Source organism: Rutidosis leptorrhynchoides, chromosome 4 (assembly GCF_046630445.1).
Source record: "Rutidosis leptorrhynchoides isolate AG116_Rl617_1_P2 chromosome 4, CSIRO_AGI_Rlap_v1, whole genome shotgun sequence".
Taxonomy (NCBI): Eukaryota; Viridiplantae; Streptophyta; class Magnoliopsida; order Asterales; family Asteraceae; genus Rutidosis; species Rutidosis leptorrhynchoides.
In genome coordinates, this window is record NC_092336.1 from 145106562 (window position 1) to 145130386 (window position 23825).

Genomic DNA, 23825 nt, shown 5'->3' on the forward strand with positions numbered 1-23825 from the left:
TTGATAGTTTACCATCTCCAAGAACAAAGAAAGATGTGCAGAGTCTAACCGGAAAACTCGCGGCGATTACGCGGTTTCTGTCGAAAGCCGCAGAAAGGCAGCTGCCATTCTTCAATACTTTGAAGAATTGTTTAAAGAAAAAAGATTTCGCATGGTCTTAGGAAGCAGAATCGGTTTTTCAGGAGATGAAGAAGGTGCTCGCTGAGTTACCAACACTCACCGCGCCGGCATCAGGAGAAACGCTTACGCTATACCTTGCGGCATCGAAAGAAGCTATCTGCTCCGTTCTTATCGCAGATCGCGGAAAGGTAATCAATTCTCTTTTACTTATATGAATTATTTATTTCGTAGACAAGTAACGTTGAGGTTTTATCAGACGCAAATTTCGGTCTACTTCGTAAGCAAGACGCTGACGGCAAGCGAAGTAAACTATTCACCAATAGAAAAGCTAGTATACGCGCTAGTCCACACGGCGCGGCGTTTGCGCCGGTACTTTCAAGCACATCCAATTGTAGTTCTAACTGATCAACCGATCAAGCAGGTTGGTAAATGCCTAATTTGCGGCAATGTCCGGGGCTACCGCATTGACTAAAGCAATCATTTTTCTTTCAGGTGCTATATAAGCCTGAGATTTCTGGCCGAATGGCTAAATGGGCAGTTGAGTTAGGAGAACACGAAATAAATTTTTCTTCACGAAGCGCGGTTAAGGGTCAAATACTTGCGGATTACCTAGCAGAATTGCCTGCGGATGTTGAGGCATCGGCTGAGCAGCAGGATGCGCCTGCACTACCCTTGTCACAATTAACATTATAAAATGATTGTATTCGAAACTTAACAACTATCTGTACATGTAATGTTTGTTACAATTGAAAATTCACTGGCCAGTCACGAACTCGGCGCAACGCAAGCATAGGCGAAACTACATGGGGGCAGAGGGGGGCTCGCCCCCGGTGGAATTTTTTTCAGTGTAAAAATTTTGGATTTTTTTGACTTTGCCTCCGATGATTTTTTTTTTTTTTGTCCTAAAACCTACATATTTTGCCCCCAAACATACATATTTTGGCCCAAAACCTTCAAATTTTGCCCAAAATTCTCTAATTTTTGCCCCAAAACCTTATTTTGCACAAAAATATTCAACTTTTGCTCAAAAACCTTAATAATTTGCCTAAATATCAAAACTTTTGCCTAAAAACCTTCATATTTTGTCCAGAAAATTTTTTACGGTTTATTTTTTTTCTTTCCGGTAAAAAATCCTAGTTCCGTCCAAGGATAAATGCATTGTTATTGTGTTTGTTGGAATTTTTTGATTTAATTAGGTCACGAATAATCCCAAAAAAGATAATTAAAGAATTTAAATAATAAATAGAAAGTGGAAAAAAGACAAGAAATACATAATCCCGCTTTTATTGGGCAGGCGTTTCTTTCAACAAAAATAAAAGGAGGGCATTATGTAAAGATAAAATACAAGTATAACCCCTCAACTATTAGAAGCCTAAATAAAATTACCCTTTATTTCCAAAATATGATGCTAACTACCCTTTTATCGATAGATTACCTCAATATATATACTATGTATAAATCGAGTCAACAACAAACGTCGATTTATTGGCGATTTGACTATCGCTTAAAGTCTATATTTAAATTTCAGGCACGTTTAAAATCCATGGAAATTTGATTGTACTATTTTCATGACATCTCACACTTTTTTTAACATACTTATTGGCCGAAGGTACGTTCGAAAGCAATCTCTTTATCCATAGAATATTGAGAGGGAGGACTTTCTATACTGTTGGAGTATATCACTCCAGGTGAAGAAATGACTTCTCATTATTTTATGATAGAGGAATGATTGTCTACATTTTACCTTTCTATTTCTCACTTTTATAAATTTGAGTTTTGTTGTTGTTATTACATAAAATTACTGTATGTTGGTATGTAGTGTAGCATTTCCCGTCATCTCTTGAGCTTCGCACGGCAGTCTAAGGTACGTTCCTATATATATATATATATATATATATATATATATATATATATATATATATATATATATATATATATATATATATATATATATATATATATATATATATATATATATATATATATATATATTTTATGGCTCTACTAAGTGAGTCAACGGCAAGCATCGATTTATTGGCGACTTTACCGCCACTTAGAGCCTAAATTAAACCCCAGGCATGATGTAAAACCCATGAAGATTTGATCTCACCATTTTCATGGCGTCTCGTTTGTATCGTTTTTTTTTTTTTTTTTTTTTTTTTTTTTTTTTTTTTTTTACTTTCTGGCCGGAGGTCCCTGGAAGCAATCTCTCTATCTGACGAATATAGAGAGAAAGGAATTTCTCTACTCTTGGGAATGTTACACTCGGGGTGGAGAAATGATCGCTCTTTATTCTAGGATAGAGGAAGGATTGTCTACGATCAACCTCCCCCATACCCCACATTGGTGGGATTGGGTATTGTTGTTGTTGTTGTTGTTGTATTACATAAAATTACTATTGTTTAAATTGACCATTTACTAGAATTTATGACTTTCTGGTGTTTATTATAGTATATTATATTATATGCAATATTATTAGTATTATGATATAGTAATTTGAGCAAGTTAAGTGAATGTAGTTGACGAATAATTAGTCAATGAAAATATACGAAGCATTAAAATACTATTTGGCCGGTTAACAATACATTTATCTTTAACAACATCGTTAATGTAATTGAAAGATCAAAATGACATTAGGTTTTTAGGTTTGAAGAAATTAGTTTAACATTAAATGATGTAAATAGTTTATTATTATATCTCCTTTACTGTTAACAAAATTCATTACAAATGTAGAATAAATATAGTAAATTCTTCTTTTTTTTAAAACTAGTCAGATAACAAAGTCTTGAAAACATACCAACATAAAGATCTTCGTATAATGTAGATATATAACTCCATAACAATAAACAATGGCGAAGCCACCTTGCAACTTATGATGGTACGTGTCATTGCTTGGTATATATGTAATTAATCGAAAGAGCAAAATTAAGCAAAAAAGATTACTGTCATTCTATATAATATAATAATATTCCTTAAATTAAAAACTATTAAGTCGATAAATTTCGATTTAACATGAATTGCATGCTTGTGGTACATCGATAAATAATGTATATTGTTTAATAGTATTTTAACTGTCTAAAAATATTCACATTCACATTATTATTTATTATTATTTGTATCTATCTTAAAAATAATTATTCACCTTACGTTAATAATTCTTACGTTAACCATTATTGATAAGAATTGATTAGTTAAATATTCATCTATATTTAATTTTTCTATTTTAGTTAACATTTACTTTTACTTTATATTGATATAGTAAAAGTAAATATAGTAGATAGTAGAAGTATTATTTTGTGTTATCAGTATATAAAATTTCAATCTTAGCTTCTGAAAGTAAATACTGTTTGTTAAAGAAACAAAGAGGGGCTTCATTATCATTTTCCAAAATTATTGGTATAAAGTAAACATGTTTCAAAAATCATGGACCATATATAAAATTTCATTTCATTGTACTCCGTACTAATTTATTTCAGTTGAAGAAGAGGGGAAATAGAGAGAAACATAGAAAATGGAGAAGAAGCTTATTTCTTCTGATCAACAAAACCCCTTCATAAAAATCACAACTTTTTGATTATATTATCACTCTTTCACATCTTTGATTATTAGATCTGAAAACCCATTAAAACCCTCCGATGACTAAGTAAATCAAATTTCCGGTAAGTTTGTACTATTTTCCGGCTAAGTATCTGTTTTTTTCTTCATACTTTGTATAATTTTAGGTTTTAACTCATAAATCTTTCAATTTTGACTACCCTTTTGAAGTCTGTTTCTATATCTATTCGTCGGTACACACACTAAAATATGCAAACTTTGTTTTTTAGATGAAATTTTTCTTACCATTATTTTTTGCAGTTTTTTGGAACACCCTTTTGGCATGTTTTTATTTTGCTGTGATTTTTTGAAGTTTATTTATTATTCTGATCAGTTGAAAAATGTGATTTTTGTGTTATACGGAGTATTTGTCAAAATATGGCATTGATGAAGCACTGTCGTTGTTTTAAGAGAAAAAAGTACAACTTGATAAGCTTGTGTTACAACATGTTTTGTACTTTTTTCCATTTCTCGGGTTAATAAAGTTTTCTGAAAAAATATTATTTTTTATATATTTGTGAATAACGATTGAACCTTCTGTTTTGATTATGACTTTGAGTCAACTTTGTTGAACTAATTGCTGCATGCTTTATTGAAAATTGAAAATGAATAACCAAAAATCAGGGATTAATTAAATCAAAAAGGCTATATTTTTCATTAATTTAGTTAGCTATCTCATGGATTTTGTGTTTACAGATTTATATGTTCTTAATTTTAGTAGTAATAAAATTTGAGCTTTATATATGATTTTGACTTTATGCCAACTTTCTTAAATACCAATTGATACATTCATACATGCATGCTATTATGTCTTGGAAATGAATAACAAAAAATTAGGGATTCAAAATAGTGCATATTTGATTTGATTGATTTTTTTATCAAATAAAAGCAAAAAAGAAATCCCAGAAAAGAAATTTACTACATTTTTTTTTTTTTTTTTACTACATGATTATTTTGTTTTATGGAAAACTTTAGTGGTTTGTTTGGTGATCAATCATGCAATTCTAAATACCAACAAATTTGTCTTCATTATCTTTCAAGTGCCATATGATCTTCCACCACTGGCCCCAACTTATTTTTATCTATTTTTGTACTACAATTTCATCTTGTCTACATCTTCAATTTGTTTATATTATATGATGCATTTGTTATCACTAAGCAACTTTGCTTTTACATTTGACCTTTTTCCCTATTTTATTTGGTGAAGTATTTGTTTACTGATCCAAACATCCCAAAATTGACATTCTAGTTCATGTTTATTGATGGGTTTATCAAAAAGTTTTGATCTTTATCTTGTTTTGTATATTTTAACAGATCAAAATCATGGGCTCGGTGTTACATGATCGTTGACCGTTGAACTTTACGTTTTTTTGATAGTAAGTAAACATGAGCCAGTTAAATGTTGAAACCGGGGATTCTTTTGCTACTTTGCTTGAACTTGCTGCGAATAACGACATTGAAGGCTTCACGCAATCAATCGAGTCCAACCCATCTGTTTTTGATAAAGTAGGATTATGGTATGGGCGTCAAAAAGGGTCGAAACAAATGGTTCTTGAACACAGAACTCCATTAATGGTGGCAGCTATGTATGGTAGCATTGATGTTTTGAAGCTGATCTTATCACAATCAAATGCTGATGTGAATCAGTTGTGTGGTGTTGATAAAACTACTGCTCTTCATTGTGCTGCTTCTGGTGGGTCCGTAAATGCGGTTGAAATTGTTAAATTGTTATTGCCTGCGGGTGCTGACCCGAACTTGATTGATGCTAACGGACTTAGACCTGTAGATGTTATTGTGGTTTCACCGAAGTTACAAGATATGAAAAAGACCCTTGAAGTGCTTCTTGGAGTCGATGATGAAATTACCGTTTTGCCCTCACCCGAACCTGAAGTTAAAGTTGCAGGTGACGATGACGGTGAAGCTGAAGCCGAATCAGAATTGGATTTAGTTTTTTCGCCCAAGACGCCGGGTTTTAATGATGCCAAAAGAGAATACCCGATTGATCCATCATTACCCGACATCAAGAATAGCATTTACTCAACCGATGAGTTCCGTATGTACTCGTTTAAGATCCGTCCGTGTTCTCGAGCCTATTCTCATGATTGGACCGAATGCCCTTTTGTTCATCCAGGCGAAAACGCACGTAGACGGGACCCACGAAAGTACCATTATAGTTGTGTCCCATGTCCCGATTTCAGAAAAGGGACCTGTCGAAGAGGTGACATGTGCGAATACGCTCACGGTGTTTTCGAGTGTTGGCTACATCCCGCCCAATACCGGACCCGCCTTTGTAAAGACGGGTCGGGTTGTAACCGACGCGTGTGTTTCTTTGCTCACAGACAAGATGAGCTTCGCCCGTTATTCGTGTCAACGGGCTCCGCGGTCCCGTCACCTCGGTCAACTTCTAGTCCGAATGCAATGGATTTTGCTACCGCCATGAGCATGATGACCGCGCCTGGCCCCTTTACACCACCCATGTCTCTGTCTGGAAATGGCATGTCGAATATGAATTGGGCTCAACCGAATGTGCCTTCGTTGAATCTACCGGGAAGTAATCTTCAAACGAGCCGTTTAAGATCATCGCTTAATGCTAGAGACATTGCGTCCGATCAAGATTTGAATCTTCATCTTTATAACGAGTTATCGAGACAACAACGGGCGATTTTAACTCCAACTAAACTCGATGACATTTTTGCAGCCGAAAACTCGTCTCCAAGATATTCTGATCAGTCGGTTTTTTCTCCGAGACATAATTCGGCGGTTTTTAATCAGTTTCAGCAACAGCAGAGTTTGTTGTCACCGATTAATACTAATTTCTCTCCAAAAAATGGACCTTTTTCGGTTCAATCTCCTAGAAACGTTGACCCTATTTCACCCATGAGCTCTCGGGTTTCGATTCTGGCTCGTGAGAACCTACATCAGTTTAGAAGTTTGAGCGCACGTGAGCTTGGGTCAAGATCCGGTAGTATTTTGGGCTCTGATGCTGACCCATGGTCAAAATGGGGTTCAAGTGATGACCAAGCTGATTTGGGTGTTAATGTTAATGATTTTGAGAAAGTTTGTAGCTCATCGTCGTTTGAAAATGCCTTGAATAACGGGGAGGAGCCTGATCTGTCATGGGTTCAATCACTTGTGAAAGAAACGCCTCAAGAGACGACGGAAAAGCTGGCGACGTCTGGCGGCTCAGGTGGCAGTGCAGGATCTTCCGGTGATGGCCGTGGCGGTGGGCAGATTGAACAAGTTGATCAATCTACATTGAGTGCGTGGATTGAGCAAATGCAACTTGATCAACTCGTCGCGCAACAGAATTAAAATCTTGAAAAGGAGGTAAATAACAAAGTTCCGATTTTCGATTTTGATTTTTTGGATTGGATGAAAGTTGGCAACAAAAGGAGGATCAAACACAAGATTCTCTCCTGGATTATTTTTATTTTTAATTTAATTATAATAATACAAGCAGAAGTTAGAAATTGTAGAACAAGTAAAGTTCATAGATCATAATCTGGGGATACTTCTGAAAAAGTAGCCCAGTTTAGGAAATCATAAAAAGAAATAATGGATATTAATTTTAATGTTTATGAACAGTAAATTTCCCTCCTTTGCCCATTTCCTTTAGAAAGTGCAAGTTGTTCATGTAATCATGTATAAGTGCAGATCAAGTTTTTTGGCCTTTATAGAGATTAAATGGTAAGGTGAGGATCATGATAACTGATGTGGAAATGATTTGAAATTTAATGTTATCCCCTTCAATTACTATATAAAATTTTACATTACGCACACATTGATGTATGTTTATGTATGTTCGTGTATGTATATTTATGTGTTTATATACTCGAGCCTGCGCGGACCAGTTCAACATCAAGGGTAACCATTCAAATCAGCTAACATTTGTAATTTTGTTTCTTTAAACATCATGCATATACGATAAGATAAGCCGGGTTAAACATTGAAGAGAAAGCTGATGAACAGTAACCCGCATGTAGTTAATTGATATTGATGTATAGAATAATATCTAACGTTGTATGGAGGTAACTGTGTAATGAATAGAGTAAATATCGAAATTCAATTGGTAACAATGTATCTCTCGAGTTTTTAGTTGTTTTTCGATGATGTATTCAGGTCTATACTCGATGTATTGTATCTGGTGTAGTCCAAATGACTCACTGATATTGTTTCGTTGATTAATATATATTACTTTTCAAAAAGAAAAAAAACAATGTGCCGCATTCTTTCAAACGTGATGTTGATGATAACTTAAGTGCCACTACAAGTGCTTTTATGAGCTTTATGATTATTGATGATCAAAGTAAAAACTAGTAAAAATACGAAAAGGTTATGAATGTAATAGTTATAGTGATTAGGGAAGTGCGAAGATAAAAATTAATTACTTCATATCAAGATATCAACTCAAGAAAATGACATTCACTAACCGACCACATAAATACTTAATCAAAGAATATGATTCATAAAGAATTTATGCTAAAAATTTATTATCTATGCACAAATCTCTCTTTTAAGAAGAAAAGGAAGAAGGTTATATCATGATCTGAATTTATTATGTTATATTGTCTTATCATTAAAAGAAATAGATAAAAAGTAAAAATGATACTCAAAGCATGATATGTTATAAAGCATATGTTATGTACTTGTGTATCTTCTTTAAAAAAATATGTAAAGGTGACTTTCCAGTAGATATTTAAACCAGTGTTATAATTCAGTAGGCTTATAACTACCTTTAGTGGTTTGATTCTTGATGTTATAATTCAGTAGGCTTATAACTACCTTTAGTGGTTTGATTCTTGATGTTATAATTCAGTAGGCTTATAACTACCTTTAGTGATTTGATTCTTGATTTAGAATACTAATAATGAAGTGTAAGAACAAAGATGATAATGGAGAGAAAGAAAGAAACACTTTGTAAGTGTGAGAAATGGTGCAAGTTTAATGCTTGCATTCATGAGTATTTATAGTCTAAAATCTCAATATAAAAATACATACTTTGTGTACCAAAATTGACTATATGTATACACCAAAATTGACTATCCATATCTATATTATTATTATTATTATAACACTCCCCCTTGGATAGCAATTTTATTTTGTTGAAGATCAACTATAAATTACTGCCTCGTTAAAAACCTTGCTAAAGAAAACCCAGTGGGAAAAAACTTTAGCTAAGGGAAAAAGAGTGCAGCATGGAGTTGACTCCCCCTCAAGTAGACATCGCTTCAGCTGTTACATCTTTTGAACATGTCTCATGCCAATGTTATGAACGTGTGTTCTGAAAATAGCAGTTGGAAGTGCTTTCGTGAAAAGATCAGCAGAGTTTTTGCTAGATTGCACATATCTCATTTCAATCTGGTTGTCCTTAATGAGATTTTGAGTGTATGAGAAGAATCTAGGTGGTATGTGTTTTGTTCGGTCACTTTTGATATACCCTTCTTTCATCTGTGCTATGCAAGCTGCATTATCTTCATAGATAGTTGTTGGACTTTTATCGCGTTCTAGTCCACAAGAATCTGTAATGAGTTGTGTCATTGATCTCAACCAAAAACATTCTCGAGTAGCTTCATGTAATGCAATCACTTCGGCATGATTTGACGATGTAGCAACAAGTGTTTGTTTTTGAGAACGCCATGATATTGCAGTACCTCCATTTAGGAATATATATCCAGTTTGAGATTTAGCTTTATGTGGATCAGATAAATAACCTGCATCTGCATAACCAACCAAATCTTGTTTTGATTCGTTAGAATAAAATAATCCTAAATCAGTAGTTCCTCGAAGGTATCGAAATATGTGTTTGATCCCATTCCAGTGTCTTTTGGTAGGAGCAGAGCTGAACCTTGCCAACAAATTAACTGCAAAAGAAATGTCAGGTCTTGTACAATTTGTAAGATACATAAGAGCTCCAATTGCACTAAGATATGGTACTTCTGGTCCAAGAATGTCTTCTTGATCTTCACATGGACGAAATGGATCAGCTTCAACATTGAGTGATCTAACAACCATAGGAGTACTTAATGGTTTTGCCTTGTCCATATTGAAACGTTTCAAAATCTTTTCAGTATATGTTGTTTGATGTACAAGTAAACCATTAGGCATATGCTCAATTTGTAAACCAAGGCAATACTTGGTTTTTCCGAGATCTTTCATTTCAAATTCTTTCTTTAGAAGTTGAATGGCTTCATGGATCTCTTTATTTGTACCTATGATGTTAAGATCATCAACATAAACAGCTATGATCACATATCCGGATGTTGTTTTCTTAATGAAAACACAAGGGCAAGTAAGATTATTTGTATACCCTTTGCTTATCAAGTAATCACTTAATCGGTTATACCACATACGTCCCGATTGTTTTAACCCATATAAAGATCTTTGTAATTTAATCGAATACATTTCTTTGGGTTTTGCATTTGATGCTTCTGGTACCTTAAATCCTTCAGGTATCTTCATATATATATCACTATCAAGTGATCCATATAGATAAGCAGTCACAACATCCATGAGATGCATTTCTAAATTTTTAGAAACTGCCAGACTGATTAAGTACCTAAAAGTAATTGCATCCATAACAGGAGAATAAGTTTCTTCATAATCAATTCCCGGTCTTTGAGAAAAACCTTGAGCTACAAGTCTAGCTTTATACCTTGTAACTTCATTTTTCTCATTTCTTTTTCGGACAAAAATCCATCTGTATCCTACAGGTTTCACATCTTTAGGAGTGAGAATGATGGATCCGAAAACTTTTCTTTTATTGAGTGATTCTAATTCAGCTCGTATTGCTTCTTTCCATTGAGCCCAATCATGTCTATTTTGACATTCAACCATAGATGTTGGTTCTGGATCATCATCATTATTCATGATGTCATATGCAACATTAAATGAAAATTTCTCATCAAGATTTTTCATTTCATTTCGGTTCCATAATATTTTTGAATATGCATAATTGATTGCAATTTCTGTATTGACATCATCAATCTCCTCTGCAGTAGGAGTACTGATTTGTGGTTCTTCTTGAACACTTTCTTTTACTTCATTATCAGCTGATTTTCTTTTTCGAGGATTTTTATCCTTTGAACCGATTGGTCTTCCACGTTTCTGACGTGGCAAAGATTCATGAGTGACGTTATTGCCAGCTTTTGGAATTTCAATTCGAGCTGGAGTATTTACTGCTGGTATATATGATTTTGTCACCGTTTTTGTATCTGTAAATGCATCAGGCAATTGATTTGCAAGTTCTTGTATATGCATTATCTTTTGAACTTCTGTCTCGCATTCTTTTGTGCGAGGATCAAGATACTTTAATTGAGGTTCACACCATGAAACATCATTTTCTTTATTTTTCATTTCTCCCCCTAATCTAGGGAACAATGTTTCATTAAAATGACAATCAGCAAAACGTGCTGTAAAAACGTCACCTGTCATAGGTTCAATATACCTTAATATTGAAGATGTTTCATATCCAACATATATTCCCAACCTCCTTTGAGGACCCATTTTTGTACGTTGTGGTGTCGCAATTGGAACATACACTGCACAACCAAATGTTCTAAGATGGGAAATATTTGGCTCTTGACCAAAAGCAAGTTGTAGGGGGGAATATTTATGACTTGCACTTGGTCTGATGCGAATCAATGCAGCAGCATGTAAAATTGCATGACCCCATATAGATACAGAGAGTTTTGTTCTCATTATCAATGGTCTAGCGATTAACTGTAAACGTTTAATCAATGACTCGGCTAAACCATTTTGTGTATGCACATGAGCAACAGAATGTTCAACAACAATTCCTATAGACATGCAATAGTCATTAAATGCTTGAGATGTAAATTCACCAGCATTATCAAGTCTCACCCTTTTAATGGTGTAATCAGGAAAATGAGCTCTCAATTTAATAATTTGGGCAAGAAATTTTGCAAATGCCACATTACGGCTTGATAACAGACAAACATGAGACCATCTGCTAGATGCGTCTATTAGAACCATGAAATATCTAAATGGTCCACATGGTGGATGAATTGGTCCACATATATCACCTTGAATTCTTTCAAGAAACATTGGTGATTCTTTCTCAACCTTAAGTGGTGAGGGTCTAGTTATCAATTTTCCAAGAGAGCAAGATGTACATGGAACCATTGTATCATGATGGATTTTTCTATCCTTTAGTGGATGTCCATGAGTACATTCAATAATCCTTTTCATCATTGTTGATCCTGGATGGCCTAATCTGTTATGCCATAAACTGAATACACCAGGATCAATATATTTTTCGTTAACTACCATATGTATTTCTGGTACATTTATATGTGTATAATGTAATCCAGAACTAAGTCTTGGCAGTTTTTCAACCACATGACTCTTGTCAGTGATACTTAAATATTTCTCATTTTCTGTTGTCACTGACTGATAATCATACCCGTTAAGGTATATGTCGGAGAAACTCAATAAATTTCTGCTTGACTTGGGAGAAAATAAGGCATCATTTATTAAAAATTTTGTACCATTTGGTAGTATGAAATTTGCCTTTCCTATCCCTTTTATCAAGTTAGCAGGTCCTGATATTGTATGTATAGTTCCTTCCGTTGGTTTTAGATCAATAAAATATTTCTCGGATTTAAGTATAGTGTGTGTAGTTCCACTGTCTGCTATACAGAGATCTCCACCACTTGATTGATGTTGTATTCCAGCAAAATTCATATTGAACTTCATATATAAGAAATAAATAGTGAGTACATTAATATTACACAATATTTTAAACGCAAATAGATAGTACTGAAACATTTAGCAAACATAATGACAAAGACAGACGATATTAAATCGTTTATTTTTCAAAAGACACACAACTTAAACATTCAAGAAATCTTCATATAAATCAGATGGTTTCTCAGTGACTGTTGGATCAATATTATCCACAAAATTTACTTCCTTTTCTTTACCTTTCAGCGAATCCTGATACATCTTAACAAGATGTTTAGATGTTCGGCAAGTATTAGCCCAGTGGCCCATTCTACCACATCTGTAGCAAGATTCTTCAGAATTTTTAGAAGAATTTTCTTCAACATCTTGTTTAATGGGCTTGTTTTGTGGTTGATATTTATATTTTCGTGGATTACTATTTCTTTGACCACCACGGCCACGACCACGACCACGTCCACGCCCATTACCATTACCATAAGGATGGTTTCTACCATAGTTATGGCTTTTGGCATGATGATGGTGATGGTTATTATAACCACGACCTTGCCCGCGTCCTTGTCCCTGTTTATAATTATTTGCAGTATTTGCTTCAGGGATTGCAAGTGTACCAGTAGGACGGGATTGCTGATTTTTCATTAATAGCTCATCATTTTGCTCTGCAACTAAGAGATATGAATTAAGTTCAGGATATGTTTTGAACTTTAGCATTCTCAAATTTCTTTGCACTGTGATGTTTGCAGCATTCATTGTGGAGAAAGTTTTCTCCATCATGTCTGCATCACTAATTTCATGTCCACAGAATTTAAGTTGTGAACATGTATTATACAGAGCTGAGCTGTATTCATTTACTTTCTTAAAGTCTTGGAACCTTAATGTTCTCCATTGTTCCATTGCAGCTGGAAGTAAAATTTCTCTTTGATTATTGAATCTGCTTTTGAGACCTTCCCATAAAACATGGGGATCTTCTACAGTCACATAATTATTTTGTAAGCATTCATCAATATGTTGATGAATAAAGCAACATGCCGTAGCTTGTTCTTTTTCAGAACAAGTGTTGTTTTCATTTATGGTTTCAAGAATGCCCATTGATTTAAGATGCATTTTTACTTTTATAACCCATGGCATGTAGTTGTTTCCAGTTGATTCTAAAGGAGTAAATTTAAGCTTTTCCAGATTCGACATTTTCTATTATCAAAAATTAAAACAAACATCATGATAAATTAGAGTCAATTTATATTCATAAGTATATAAACATTAAACATAAATTTAATATAACATAAATGATAAGTAGGTGACAGTGTCGACCATGTGTAAGCAATCATAAATAAATGTTATATAACAAAAATATAAATATTAGTAAACATAAATGAAAATTTGGCGACAGTGTCGACCATATATTTTTTCAGGTGGTATAACCGACCTATATCATTCTGATGGTATAACTGACCATATATCATTTTGGTGGTATAACCGACCATATATCATTTTGGTGGTATAACCGACCATATATCATTTTGGTGGCAGAGCCAACCATATTTAGTATTAAGATTATCGTGCTGATAACGTGTTATAATTCAGTAGGCTTATAACTACCTTTAGTGGTTTGATTCTTGATGTTATAATTCAGTAGGCTTATAACTACCTTTAGTGGTTTGATTCTTGATGTTATAATTCAGTAGGCTTATAACTACCTTTAGTGATTTGATTCTTGATTTAGAATACTAATAATGAAGTGTAAGAACAAAGATGATAATGGAGAGAAAGAAAGAAACACTTTGTAAGTGTGAGAAATGGTGCAAGTTTAATGCTTGCATTCATGAGTATTTATAGTCTAAAATCTCAATATAAAAATACATACTTTGTGTACCAAAATTGACTATATGTATACACCAAAATTGACTATCCATATCTATATTATTATTATTATTATAACAACCAGATCATTGATAGTTCTATTGTTGCATTGTATACGTGGCTTTTCTAGCACTTTTTTTTTTCCCTCTAAACGGCAAAGATTTTATTACGAAAAAAACAGCAATGAGCTAGTAAATTATAAAGGGCTCATAAGTCAAAAGTTCAAATTTAAAACTAATTTGCTTCAGTTTTTTTTTTTTAGCAAATTGAAAGAGTACCTTCTAATCAAATCAAATAAATTAATCCTATTAACTGAGGTGTTGTTGAAGACCACGTAGTTACAAAAACGTTAAATGATCCAAAGTGAGGAGACCACCGAAACCATCACTTTCAGCTTAGAGTCAGCATCCGACAATCATAAATTGAACCAGAATTTAAACTCCGTCTAGGAACCAGAGCTTGGCATATTACAAGTGAGCCATATCCGAAATAAACGCCACAGGTCCAACGAACCTGGGCACTCAAAAAACACATAACATCTCCCCCCGCTAGATCGCATCGTGGGCAAGCAACAGAAGATAAAGATAAAGAGATACCTTTGATTACCAAGTTGATCTATGGGGTAACCGATCGAGACGTAAACGCCACAAGAACACATTCAGTTTGCGAGGAAGTGACTTAAACCAGAAGGTTCAGTCGAAGGCAAGACAACCTTGTCAATATTATCACGCATTGATTTCACCGAAAACATTCTGTCTGTAGTCAAAAACCATTTCCATGTATCCGGTTTATCAGGTAGATGAACATGTTGTAATTACGTCAATAACAATTGAAGAATAGTTTCATTTCTACAGCCTATTCCGTTTTGATTCCATTCCCACTTCCAAACGTCATCGACTAATTTATTCGCCACCAACACCTCTTTATTTGACTCTAAGTGAAATAATCTATTGTATCGAGCAGCTAGAGTAGCATTACCGATCCAATGTTCAAGCCAAAAACTAACATTTTTCCATCCCCCACTACGAGTCGTAAAGAATCACGAGGTATCAAACCATCTCTGATTGACAAGTTACAAACCGAAACTCTATCATGCCAAGCACCATTCATACTAGTCGATTCCAATATCTAGCGATGAATACTTTTAATGACTTATGTCCAAAGAGAATCTTCCGACTTATTGTATCAATGTATCTCCAACACCATTTATGAAGAAACGATAAGTTAAAAGTTTTAATACTCCTGATATTGAGACCACCCTTGTCATGTTATGATAAGACGTGTTAGTCCCTAAAGAAGCCTAGATCGACCGGTTTGTGAGTGATTAGTGGGTTAGAAGTATTAGTTATTCAAGAACACAAGAGAGGAAAGGATAAGATGAGTGAGTGTCAAAATGGATAACTATATACAATAGTTGTGGGGAGGTTGTTTATATATGACAACCTCCCTGGTTACAAAATTTACATAGTTACCATGGTAAAACAGTAAATACATTACATATAAAAGATAAAACCGTGCGCCACTAATCTATTACATAAATAATTGTCAACAATCTCCCCCTTGGCGTGCGGTTTTCAAAAAAATATCATCTCCAGATCATCAGCTCTGACTTGCACCTTCTTAGGCCTTTCTCTTGGCTTCTTCCTCAGCTTTCATCGCTTTAATCACATCACTTCCTGGTGTGTAGTTTCTTTCATAGTGTTTGGGAATGATGAACTGTTTGAGGCTGGTGATCTTGTATTCAAATCGTGGTACATATTAAGAACCCGTGAAGTAGTTCTTTTTCCTGTTAATCCCTAACGAAGTATCAAATTGCCTCATGTACAGCCTGAATTCAAGAAGTTCATTGATGTGATTTGCATCTCGTTCGTCATCAGCTTTTGATAGTTCCCTATGTTCTCTGTTCGTTTGCAAATGTGAAGAACTTTAGAGCACGCTTGAGGGTTCCATCAGAGTACTTGGGCAGCTCGGATTTGCGAATGAAAATGGGTTTTTTGATTTTGTTGCGAAAAATGAAGCCTTCTTCAGGGGCGTCCAAGCAATAGCATATCTTGAATTGAGACAAATTCAGAGTATCGATGGTTTGATTAGGTGCGGAGAGCAGAATCTTATTTCGAATAGATTCGACACCTAGCTGCAGATCATATTGAGAAGCCAGTTTAATTCTGTCTTTCATGAACCTTCTCACCCTTTCGATTGCCGTTTCGATAACCCAGGTCTTTCTTATTTTGTTTCTCAACCAAATGTATAGAAACAATACGTCAACCGGATTGAGTTCAATCAGATCATACTCCGAGAACGTGTATTCATGGTCGTTTGAACGAATTACTCTAAAAATGGAGTATACACTCTCTTAGATAATGATCTGCAGAACACACTGTTTATGACGATAATCGTATTCTCTTTCTGGTCTTCCATTTCAAACTCATCCCAGTTCTTATAAACCCTCCTTTGGTAACGGTACATTATCAACTTTTCCTTGTCATTGAGAAAATCATAACACCCGATTGGTTTGAACCTTTCAGCTACTGGCACATTTTTGAGTTTATCTTCACTTACGAAGATCCTATAAGCTTGTTCCTCCAGCCAACAGCCCTGTAATACTACTTCAGATTGAGGTTCACCAAGTTTGATCGGAAGTGATATGTGTTTGTTGAATTCTCCATGTTGAGGATCGGATGACGTGGATTGATCAGGAGGTGGTGGAGGGGTTGGTTTGGGAAACCTTGGTGCAGGTTCACTGGTGTATTCCTGAGTGACAAACCGGTCAAAGTCATTCAGCTCTTCCTCGTCCGAAGCTTCTAAGTTTACGTAATTTTCTTTAGTGAAAGCTCCTTCAATGACTGTAGTAGGTTGGGGTTTCAAGTTTGTGAAGTATTCTTCCTCTTCTTCTTCTTCTTCAGATTTTGGGATGATAAGCTGTGGTGCGGATGTGATGATTGTTTCAGGCTGAGAGGTGATGGGTTCGACGTCAGGATTTGTGTACACCACCATAGCAAAGGAGGTTTTGGCTGAGGTAACCACTGCTTCGGACATTTCGATTTCGGTTTCAACTTCTTCTTTGACATCAACAAACATGACTTCATCGAAATCATCTTCATCATCAGAGTTGATTGTGATCACGTCATGTCCTTCGGGGGCAACATCATCTTCTTCTACTGTGTAATCGATCCCTTCGACCATTCCTTCAGGCATGTCAGAGTCATCAACAATTTCTTTCCCTTTTCCTGGAAGAGCTAGGAGGAGTTTGTGTTTCACTGATAGATTGAGTGATATGCACAGTGGATCTTCCTCCGATATTCTCCCCCTCATGTTGGCCGCCGGAATCGGGGTCATCATGTCGCCTGGAGGAAGATGGTTGATCAACACGACACGGGATTGGTTCAAGTACTGGTGGATAATTCGGGATGAGTTGAAGAGAGTTAAGAAGACCAAGGATAGCTTTCCTGATGTAGTCACCCTCAGAAAGATTAACGGAGAGAAGATAAGCGTGGAATTTGTTTTCCCGTTGAATGTACGTGAGATTTGGTTGATGAGTGACAGTCTGGGTAATAGGAGATGATGTCATGATTGGAGGTGAAAACGGTGGTGGGGAAGCATTGAGATCAGGTGGTGGTGATGTTAATCGTGGTGGTGAAAGAGCCATGGAGATAATTGGTGAGGATGTGATGGATCCCTGCAAAGAAGTGTTAGTGAAAACACCCTGAGATTCTTGACGAAACTCAGTTGTCACCACTGTTGAGCTGGAGAGCTGAGCAGTGAGGCCTATTGGAACAGGACTTCCAAGCGATCTTAGAGAGGCAATTTCCGAAGATTTTCATGTCTCTACGCTTGTTATGGTAGTCTGAGCTATAGACACTGAACGTTCGGTATAGGACTGCGCCAAATCCCTACGAGCACTAGACACATTTGCAAACAGTTTTTGGCGAATCTCATCTAAAGTCGCCGACTCTAACTCATATGAAACAGATGTTTGTGCATCTGAGTGGCTTCCTAGTGTTTGTGGGGGGCTAATGTTTTCTTTTTGCCCCATCTCACTCTCGGTCCGCACATCCTCTCTTGATTTTTCAACCCCACCCTCATTTCCATCCTTATCACTCCGATCAATATCGTGAAGAACCTTCTGGAGTTGTTCAGAGGTTACCTGCTTTGGTTTTAATTTTCTTTTAGGCCTATTTTCACCCTCAGTTCTTTTCCCCTCAAGTTTTCTTTTCTTTGACCCTCGCTTACTAGACCCCTCACCAGGTGTCCTATCAGCTCCTTGGGTAAGTTCCCCGGGTGGTAGGGGATCCATAGGAGCTCCTATCTCTCTTAAGCAAGGTTGAAGAACTCGAAAATCGGGGAGTTCTCGGCAGGACAATTTCTGGGAGTTCTCGGAGAACTCGCGGAGAACTCGGGAGAACTCGTTTGTTGACTTTTGTTGACTTTTTAATATAAATATATATTTTCGAATATATATTAAACTTTTGAGAAAATTTTTATGACATATAATATAAATATATGATATATAGCTACAAACAAAGACTTATATTCTTATATTAGAGAGAAACAACCCACAATAAACATGTTTGTTACTTTAAAGTTTAAATAAACATAAAAGGCATAATATAAGTAATAACAAAAGCAAACAATAAATCTTCATCTTGATCTTTATCATTCTTCGTCGATGATAAAATCATTATCATGTGCATAGTTTCGTTCAAGGATTTCAACTCCATCCGGCTCATACTCAAACTCATCATCTACTTCCTCCTCCTCACTTTTCGACTCGAAATCTTCAAAAAGTTCTCGTGTACTTGTTCTATTCCCACTCGTAGCATCACAATTCAAATCATAGGTCAATCCCTCATCTAAAATCCAATCTTGTGCCTCCGTTGCAGATTCATTCGTTAAAAGTACGTCGCGACTTACTCTTTCCTTTCTTCTTTCGTTTTTATTTATCAAGTTTGCATTAAATTGAATATACACAAGGTTGTTCACCTTATTTGTCTCGAGCCTATTTCTCTTCTTTGTGTGGATCTACAAAGTTAACATAAGGCAACAAATGAGTAAATAAAAATGGTTGAAAATTGAATGCATTTGGTTAAAGTAAAATTGTGAAAGAAACTGATAGCATGGTATCATCAGATGTTATATTGAGTAGTGTTGTTTCCAGTTACCCCTGGACATGCTAAAACATTTCCTGGACTAGCTTTTGGACATGCTAAAACATTTCCAATTACCCCCGCAATGTGTTGTTTCAGTCGGTGAATTCCACCTGACATAACCTTTTTACATAGCGAACATTGCACTTTTGTGAGAATATTTTTATCAGACAAAGTCCCATACTCCCACCCAACATCAGATGATTTCCTTTTAGAAGTAGTAGAATTAACAGATGATGCCATATTCTACAAATGAACATTTAACAAAACTAATCAAACATCTAACACAATATTACTACATAAAAATATCCAATCAAACATTTAACACAATATTACTACATATAATAAAACATTTAACACAATTAATCAAACATTTAACAGAATCTTACTACAATTAATCAAACATTTAACACAATATTACTACCCAAATCATTGCAGATATAAGATCAAAAAGGAATAGATAATTAGAACAATAGATAATCAAAACAATAGAAATCAAACCTGATGAATTAATTGCAATTTGTGATGCAATCGAGCAGTAATGGAGAAGGGTCGAAGAACAGCGGGGCGTACACACTAGCAGTAGTGAAAGAGAAGCTATTGATTTGCTAACCCTAAAAATAAATAATACGATATGAGGACTGAGTAGTATAAAGTATTGGGCCTTTTCCATGAGTCATGACCCAATTAGCTTTTAAAAAATAGGATTAAAGATAAGTTGGACGTTGCCCGATAAGTTGACCGAGTTATCGGCCGTTGACCAACAAATCGGGCGTTGACCGATTTTTAAGGCGATTCACGAACGAGAACTCGACAGTTGCCTTGAAACGAGTTCTCCCCGATTTCTCGTCCGATTTTAGCGATTTTTGCAACCCTGCTCTTAAGTAGCTCATTATTCTTGGATCGTCTCGTGGTCCGAGATTTAGTAAATGAGCAGGTATGAGTTGAGCTTGAATATTCTTGGACCCTATTTTCTTTTGAATATATGAGATATATTCCTGCTCCACAAGTGGTTCAATCCGATCTCTAGGGATAGGTTCTGGAGTTCTGATGCTGTCATCAATAATGCCTGAGAGAATGTTTGCGTAGAATCTCTGAAATTGAATGTATGATAGGAGAGGTGCTGAGTGTATTTCTATCATGCGATCCCAGATAACTCGGCCAAAATCAGCAGTTGACAGGAACACGATTCCATAGAAGATCTTTAACAAGAAAATGGTGATGTGGTCGGATCAAGTCTGCATCGGGTTGAAACATCGGTTAACAAATGTATACAGTACTGCCCATCGTTGTGCCATACGTTGTTTTTTGAACGCTCTTATCTTTGTGACCTCTCCATCATATCCAAGTTGTTGTACGGCTGCTAACATCTCATTCTTGGAAGGGAATGCATCATATTCAGCTCTTGCAGGGATGCCTAAGAATCTTCTCATGTCAGTTAGAGTGAATGAGACTCTCCGATCAGGGTTTTGAGTGACTAGAAAGGAAAAGGAGTCAGGGGTGTCATCAACAGATGGATGGTAAGTCATGGTGTCTCGCATCAAGAGAAGCTGCCGCTCAGAAGCGTGCTCGAACTCAGTGAATACGTTGCGCATTGGGTGGTTTAGCAATATGGGGATCAAGTAGTCACATGGGGTGGGGACATCTTCGTCAAAAAAGGCATTGTTCGACATTGCTGTTGTATCATGAGCATGGTTAGTTAAAACACAGTTCATATGGTGTGTTTGAAAAGGTTGTGTCAAAAACATTTAATTTTAATTAATTTTTTTAATTAAAAATTTGTCAAAGACAGTTTTAAGATATTTCCAACACTTAGAAATTTTTTGAACAGGAACACTTTTCGAGCAAGGGAAGGTTTTCAAGCAATAGTGGGTTTTCGAGCACGCACTATTCAAACATTACATATAACACATTTTTCAGACAGGTTTTTCAGACAGAACATTTCGAGCAGTAAGTTTTCAGACAAAGCACATTTTAGAGCACAACAAGAGTTTTCATGCAAAGCTTTTTCGAGCAATTAAAAGTTTTCAGTCAAGTACTTTTTCGAGCAAGGGAAAGTTTTCGAGCGCTCAAAAACATGAAGTTTTCGAGCACTCTGTCTGTTTGAACACATATTGATAGTAAAGCAGAGACATCAACAAATCAGGCCAAGATAAGCTTTAATGAGTGAAATCTACACTAAACCTAACACGTTTAAAAGTATGAGTTGAGACTGAACATCTAATATGCTTAAGTTCAATTAAGAACCCTAAATTTGTCCCTTTTTCAAAATTGAGATGACATGAGCATCTAACGATGGATTTAAGGAAGTAAACATGTTCAAATCATCACAAACATGAACCCTAAATCAATTTAACCTAACAGATTTGCATTTTAGGTGTAATCGATCGGTTTTCTGTTCTAGGGTTCGATACCCCTTTGCACAGTAAACAGAGATTAAGCAAACTAGCATATAAATCATGGCATTTCTTACATGTTTAGATGATTACAGATTCTATTTAAGTTCCTATGTGACAATGAATTGAATCATAAACACATAAAATAGAAGAAAATACTGATTTTGTTAAGGGTTGGGGGCGATGAATAGTAATGATGATGATGATGGTTCTTTTGAGCAAGTGGATTTTTGAATTTAAAAGTGAAATTTGAAAGTGAAGGGGTCAAAAGTGAATTTTTTTTTATCCTTTTATAGCCACATAATGACCAAAAAAAAAAAAATTCAGTCAACCTTGCTCGAGAACCTTTACACACAAATGCATAGCTCGAAAAGTTTGGATTTCAGACACCAATGCTCGAAAACCTTCAGACATTGAATTTGCTCGAAAACTTTCAATTTTTCGAGCAGGTTTGGATTTTAAAGGGATTTTGGTACATCATGATAACCTTCAAGAATTTTAAGAAATTATGTGAAATAATCAAGTTAAAGTTTAAACTTTAATTATTTTTCAAAATTTAATTTTCTCAGGTTTTAATAGTTATTGAGACCAGGAACCATGAGGCAGTCATATAGACACATCCTCTTAAGGCAGTCACATGGACATATCCTTCGTCATTTGGTGACTGTGGTGTTGATGCAGTCATTTAGACACATCCTCTCGAGGCAGTCACAGGGACACATCCTCCGTCATTTGTTGACTGAGATTTTGAGGTATTCATATAGACACATCCTCCTGAGACAGTCACCAGGACACATCCTCCGTCATTGCTGACATTTTGATGTTAACTCTGTAGTGACCCGAACTTTTCCATGTTTATATATATTAAATGAAATTGTTATTTACATGATTAAGTGTTTCCAACATGTTAAGCAATCAAACTTGTTAAGACTTGATTAACTGAAATAGGTTTCATATAGACAATTGACCACCCAAGTTGACCGGTGATTCACGAACGTTAAAACTTGTAAAAACTATATGATGACATATATATGGTTATATATATAGTTAACATGATATTATGATAAGTAAACATATCATTAAGTATATTAACAATGAACTACATATGTAAAAACAAGACTACTAACTTAATGATTTTGAAACGAGACATATATGTAACGATTATCGTTGTAACGACATTTAATGTATATATATCATATTAAGAGATATTCGTACATCATAATATCATGATAATATAATAATTTAAAATCTCTTTTGATATTATAAACATTGGGTTAACAACATTTAACAAGATCGTTAACCTAAAGGTTTCAAAACAACACTTACATGTAACGACTAACGATGACTTAACGACTCAGTTAAAATGTATATACATGTAGTGTTTTAATATGTATTCATAAACTTTTTAAAGACTTCAAGACACTTATCAAAATACTTCTACTTAACAAAAATTATTACAATTACATCCTCGTTCAGTTTCATCAACAATTCTACTCGTATGCACCCGTATTCGTACTCGTACAATACACAGCTTTTAGATGTATGTACTATTGGTATATACACTCCAATGATCAGCTCTTAGCAGCCCATGTGAGTCACCTAACACATGTGGGAACCATCATTTGGCAACTAGCATGAAATATCTCATAAAATTACAAAAATATGAGTAATCATTCATGACTTATTTACATGAAAACAAAATTACATATCCTTTATATCTAATCCATACACCAACGACCAAAAACACCTACAAACACTTTCATTCTTCAATTTTCTTCATATAATTGATCTCTCTCAAGTTCTATCTTCAAGTTCTAAGTGTTCTTCATAAATTCCAAAAGTTCTAGTTTCATAAAATCAAGAATACTTCCAAGATTGCAAGTTTACTTCCAAGTTTTCTAAATCCATTCCAAGTAATAACCCAATATCAAGAAACCTTTGTTACTTACAGTAGGTTATCTTTCTAATAAAAGGTAATAATCATATTCAAACTTTAATTCAATTTCTATAACTA

The 23825-nt window shown here is 35.1% G+C and overlaps 1 protein-coding gene across 1 annotated transcript; it reads left to right on the plus strand.

The window, feature by feature from the left end:
* The first annotated feature begins 3644 nt into the window (after positions 1-3644).
* Positions 3645-7454, plus strand: LOC139840253 (zinc finger CCCH domain-containing protein 30-like). Its single transcript, XM_071830506.1, has 2 exons — positions 3645-3779; positions 5092-7454. Exon 2 carries the CDS (start codon positions 5101-5103, stop codon positions 7024-7026), a length of 1926 nt encoding a protein of 641 aa, XP_071686607.1. The 5' UTR covers positions 3645-3779; positions 5092-5100; the 3' UTR covers positions 7027-7454.
* The last annotated feature ends 16371 nt before the right edge of the window (positions 7455-23825 follow it).